This window comes from Helianthus annuus, chromosome 8 (genome assembly GCF_002127325.2).
Source record: "Helianthus annuus cultivar XRQ/B chromosome 8, HanXRQr2.0-SUNRISE, whole genome shotgun sequence".
Classification (NCBI taxonomy): Eukaryota; Viridiplantae; Streptophyta; class Magnoliopsida; order Asterales; family Asteraceae; genus Helianthus; species Helianthus annuus.
Window position 1 is genome coordinate 94,851,417 of NC_035440.2, and position 5,382 is coordinate 94,856,798.

General features: G+C 36.7%; 1 protein-coding gene across 1 annotated transcript; it reads left to right on the forward strand.

The window, feature by feature from the left end:
* The first annotated feature begins 1,445 nt into the window (after positions 1–1,445).
* LOC110873485 lies at positions 1,446–3,034 on the forward strand. Its single transcript, XM_022122428.2, has 2 exons — positions 1,446–1,983; positions 2,621–3,034. Exons 1-2 carry the CDS (start codon positions 1,543–1,545, stop codon positions 2,672–2,674), a joined length of 495 nt encoding a protein of 164 aa, XP_021978120.1. The 5' UTR covers positions 1,446–1,542; the 3' UTR covers positions 2,675–3,034.
* The last annotated feature ends 2,348 nt before the right edge of the window (positions 3,035–5,382 follow it).

Below are 5,382 nucleotides of genomic sequence, written 5' to 3' on the forward strand. Positions count from 1 at the left end.
CGGACGATGGCGACGGTTACAGAGGTGGGTGGCGGACGGTGGGATGGCGACGAGGTGGTGGCGGACGGTGGGAGCGTGCCGCTGGTGGGAGGATGGGTGGTGGCGGTTGAGAAGACGGGGTGGAGGAGAAGGGTGGAGAGGTGCTAGGGTTTTGTGGAGGAGAAGAGAGTCTGCAGACCCAAGAAGACCTTGATCCATGTCTGCACCAAAAAGAGATTACGCAGACCTTTTTTAATAAAAAGTCTTCAAGAAAACAAACACACTGCAAACTCAAACGTTTGTGCATAGTTTGCATGGGACAAACATAAGAGGTCCTGAATGGATTTGAAAAAAAAAAAAAAAACAATCACACAAAGCCATTTGTGTGTTTGTTGCAAATGGATTGCTTTCTTCTTTAGTATGTTATACTTCATTTGACGATATATCCTATGTAAAAAACTTAATAAGTTTAGATTATAGAAACTCACTTAAAAATAAGTTTAGATTATACTGATGAACCAGAATAGCCGAACCAGAACCACCTACACGTACGGTTTAGTTACTGGTCCTAGCGGTTGAATCAAATTGTTATTTGTCCTAGATTTTCAACTTTTATAATTTATTTTGATCTTTTTTTTCTAAACTCTTATTCACTATATTTTCAACTTTTATAATTTATTTTGATCTTTTTTTTTTTTTCTAAACTCTTATTCATATGGATTCTTTCACTAACCCATCCCTCCATTTATTGTTTATTAAAAGTACTACGTCTTGTTAACGCTACAATTCTAATATTTTGTTTTAAATTATTTATGATGTTATTCGTATTCTGAAAACGATGTTACCAGCCTGATTTATGAACCAATAACACAATCCGTCTTTTTTTGAACGGTCAACGAATCCTCCAAATGAGTTACTGGCGAACTTCACCACATCGGGATACACTCGCATCCGAACCAGGGAAAACCCTCACCTAGGGCTGAATCCCGTGAACACTCGCCCGAAGGCACGACAGTGCGGTGAGGTAAAACCCGCTCATTTTAAGGATCGACCCAGCAATCTCCGCCTACTCGCCTAATCTCCCATTATCACCAGATGCCGCAGAAAATAAAAAGGAGAGCAGGAATTGAACTTGGGTCCCTTAGAACACCAAGTCTCTTCCATAACACAACCCATCTAATACACGAAAAAAAAAAAACATAGGTTTAAATTAAAAAAAAGGTACTAACTTTTATACTTTTATGATACCACCAAAGTTATAACTTGTAAGAAACAATATTAACTTTGTAAACAACTACAAAAACCATCTTATATTCAACAAAACACAACAACATAATTAGCCACATCAGCCACATGCCTACTCCTGATTGGCATATGTAGGCCCCATTCACACCCCCAATAATTCACATTCTCCTAATCCACTCTGTACTCTTGCTGGCATCTCATTTCAACTCAACCCACCCCCCCCCCCCCCCCCCCTTAAACCCTAAAAACACACACACCCCCAAAACACACACACACACACACTTAAACCCCAACAAGTAAACAAACCCCAAAACCACCATGAAACCCATCATCATCACCCTCTTCACCCTCACAATATTATTCAACTTCACACTCTCCAAACAATCCCCAACAATCTACCAACTCCTCAAACAAAACGGGTTACCCATGGGTCTACTACCCAAAGGTGTGACCAATACAACTTATGATGAATCGGGTCGGTTTGAAGTGCATTTGGATCAAGCTTGTAATTCCAAGTTTGAGAATGAATTGCACTATGATGTGTCTGTTTCGGGTACTTTGAGTTACGGAAAGATTAACTCGGTTTCGGGTATTTCGGCTCAGGATTTGTTCATGTGGTTTTCGGTTAAGGAGATCCGGGTCGATGTTCCGAGTTCCGGGTTGATTTATTTCGATGTGGGTGTTGTTCATAAGCAGTTTTCTTTGGCTTCGTTTGATACTCCGAGGGAGTGTTTGGCTTCTGATATGGTAAATGATAAGGTATGAAGTGAGAACTTAGCGTTGACTTTTTTTTATTTTGACTTTGTTGGGTTTGAGGTTGTAAATTGGGGATTAGTTTTGATGTGTTGTGGGAATTCGGATCTGGGTTTTGTAATTGGGTTTGTTTTGGATATGGGTTTGGTTAAAGATTTGATTTTGTTGTAGGGTTTTGAGTTTCTTGATTAGAGTTGGATGTTGAAAGTTGAAAGAACTAATTTTGACTTTTTGGTGTTGACTTTATTAATTGAGCATTGATTTGAATGTATTATGGAAATTGAAATATGGGTTTTGTAATTGGGTCTTTTTTTGAAAATGGGTCATGTTAAAGATTGGATTTTGTTTTCTTGATTAGAGTTGGATGCTGAAACTTGAAAACCAATTCATCATTTGAGTATTTGACCACCAATTTTCATGTATTCTAAAATTTGAAATCTGGGTTGTGTAATCGGGTCAACTTTGAATATGGGTCATGATTAAAGATTGGATTTTTGCAACATTTTGAATTTCTTGATCCGAATCCGATGTTGAAACTTGAAAGCAAAGAATCGATGTGTCTAATGACTCGGTTGATTGATTCAGCTCCTGGTTGACTCAGGAGTTATAATCTCAGAGTTTTGACATTGTTTTTAATATGCAGATCCTATCAAGAAAATTGGGGCGCCATGAAGAACATTTGATGGCGGTTTTATGAGTTTGAAGTTGTGGGTACATAAAGATGATTCAAAGTGGCACAATATCTCAATCAAGTTATGGGTATTTCCATTCCTTGTATGTATGTGTATATGTATATGTTTTCTTTAGAGTCTGAAAAGTGAAAAGGGTCTAAGATCATCAGTTTTGACCGGAATAAACGATGAAACGAAGAACATGATGGAGAAGAAATTGAATTTAAACGAATACATATTGAAGCAACGATCATAGGTTTAATTTGTGATGATGAACATAGAATCGTTCAAGCGTGGGTGAGTTCTGTTTTTGTAATATCAAGCATTAATAAGAAATATATTGGATTTTTGTGTTGTTTACATTTATGACATTTATACCTTTGCTAGATTTCGCTGTTGTAATTTATGTGGTGATAATATGTCATAAAGTGTTAAAGTTCGCTAGATCTTCGCGAGATTTGGGGGCCTGAAACTGTCAAATGTAGAGTACGATATTGATGTGTAGTTAGTTCATTTGTACAAGAAATAAATGCATATGTGAAATTATGCAGACCAAAGAGCTTCGGGCCTATTGGTACTGGTGTACATTTAAAAGGTTTTCCTCTTCATGTAATTGAGGGTTTAATTTTATATTGGACCTGGTGTAGATTTAGAAGTAGGTTCAGAGAGTGTGTTTGTGATTTCGCCGGTATAAAGAAGTACTTAGAAATTTTTTGTTGTGATAACATTAGAAAGAAACAAGTTTTGTTCGAAGGCAGAAAGAGAATGATTGAGCATTTGATTTAACAACTTGACTGGTAATTTTTTTTTATGTTTTATATGTATAATTGGAAAAAATGTATTAAGTATTTGTACTTTTGATAGGGGTTCAAAGAAGAATTTAAAAGCTTATAAAATTTCGACCTATATTTTCACCACTTTAAGGTTCCGTCCCCTCTTCTGCTCAAATGTCTTGTTTCATGTACGCACTTGTATATCATGTTTATGTCACATCAAGTGTCTTATATTTTCACCGCTTAAGATTTTGTCCTCTACTCCTCCGCTCAAATGTCTTGTTTCATGTACGCACCACTTATATATCACATGTATGTAACATCATCAAGTTTATGTCACCAGACAAAAAAATATTATGTTTATGTACTAACATCTGCTCAAATATTATGTTTATCCCAAGAAAAAATTATATTTGTGTCTAACCACAAGAAATAAAGTAAGTTGGTATGACAAAAAATTATATCAACCACAACTAAGGCTTATCTAGGCCAAACCAAAGACATATGCAACACACTAACTTAAAGCTTTATCTAAAAAACTCCAAGCAAATGTCATAATCGTCACCATGACGCGTTTAATCCGAAACATGTTATTTGAATTAAACATGTACTCCTCATGGTTTAAGAGGCAAAATGTATCTTGATTTGATATACCAAATGTATTTATTCACATGATCATACTTGTTTTTTGTATGTTTGGATGTTGGATGTTTGGTCTCTAATGTCATAGATAAGGTAGAGCCATGTACAAATTAGCTTAGGCCCAACCAAGTCCAAGCCCACAAAACTTAAACCCACTAGGATCCGTTTCAACTTTCAAACATTAAGTACAGCGATGTCCTGACCTCAACTCAAGTACTCAACTGATCATTGTGGATTTGATATAGGTAACAACAAAGGTGGTGTACAAAATAACTGGTTAATTAATCGTAACTGGCTATTAACTGAAATCGTAACCGGTTAATAACCGTTTGAGAAATAATCGGTTAGTTAATGGTTATTTTTAACTGAAGATACACATCCGGATCCGGACCTCATCCTCAGGGACGGACCGGATCACATATGGACGAACACTTTAAAGACCTTCGTACCCATATCGCCGAGGACGGACATCCGTTTAAGTGCGTCTGGACGAATGACGACATCTCAGTTGACCATTATAAATACCCAGTTCAAGTACATTGTCAAGTACGATTTTCTGAATCTTCGTCCTTACTTTCTCTCTCTATTTTCTCTCTCTAGCAGTACTTATCCTCACGTCAAGGGTGGTCGCAGAGGGGCCCTCCCATCTTTGCGACGAGCCTAACGGTTTATTGTTTTGCAGGTGAAGGTTCCAATCTCCTACAAGATCCAAACCCCCCCATTTATAGGCTCCGGCCTTGTTCGATTTCTGGATGTTCATTAACAGTAGGTTAGTAACCGGTTATATATATTTAGTATAGTAACCGGTCGGTTTTTTAACCGGTAGACTGGCTAACCGAAAAAATTCAAAAAAAAAAAAAAACCTGGTTATTAATCGAAAATAACCGGTTAGTAACCGGTTATATATATTTAGTATAGTAACCGCTTGGTTTTTTAACCGGTAGACTGGCTAACCGAAAAAATTCAAAAAAAAAAAAAGGCAAAACAAAAACCTTGTTATTAATCGGAAATAACCGGTTAATTAACGGAACCAGTTAAAGTAATTAACCAGACCAGTTAAAAAATAACCGGTTAAGGCATTAACCGGTTAAAGTCAAAAAGTCAAATTACCGGTGTAATAGATTAACCGAACCGGTTATTTAAATTAACCGGTTTGTGCACCTCTAGGTAATAAGAACATGAAAAAAAAAACTAGTCAGATTTTGGATTGTCTTATTTAAGTCGTTTAATAACGGGTCATATTTAGGGTGACGTTTGATTAAATAGAGCATGTTCTGGTTGACTTGCTTAACCCATATATTTAAACATCTCGACCTGCT

Bases quoted from the DNA above. Each gene is read 5' to 3' on its own strand.
- LOC110873485 (XM_022122428.2), top strand. From the start codon at position 1,543: ATGAAACCCATCATCATCACCCTCTTCACCCTCACAATATTATTCAAC. The intron at 1,984-2,620 runs GTATGAAGTGAG...TTTAATATGCAG, and splicing joins CTGATATGGTAAATGATAAG to ATCCTATCAAGAAAATTGGG.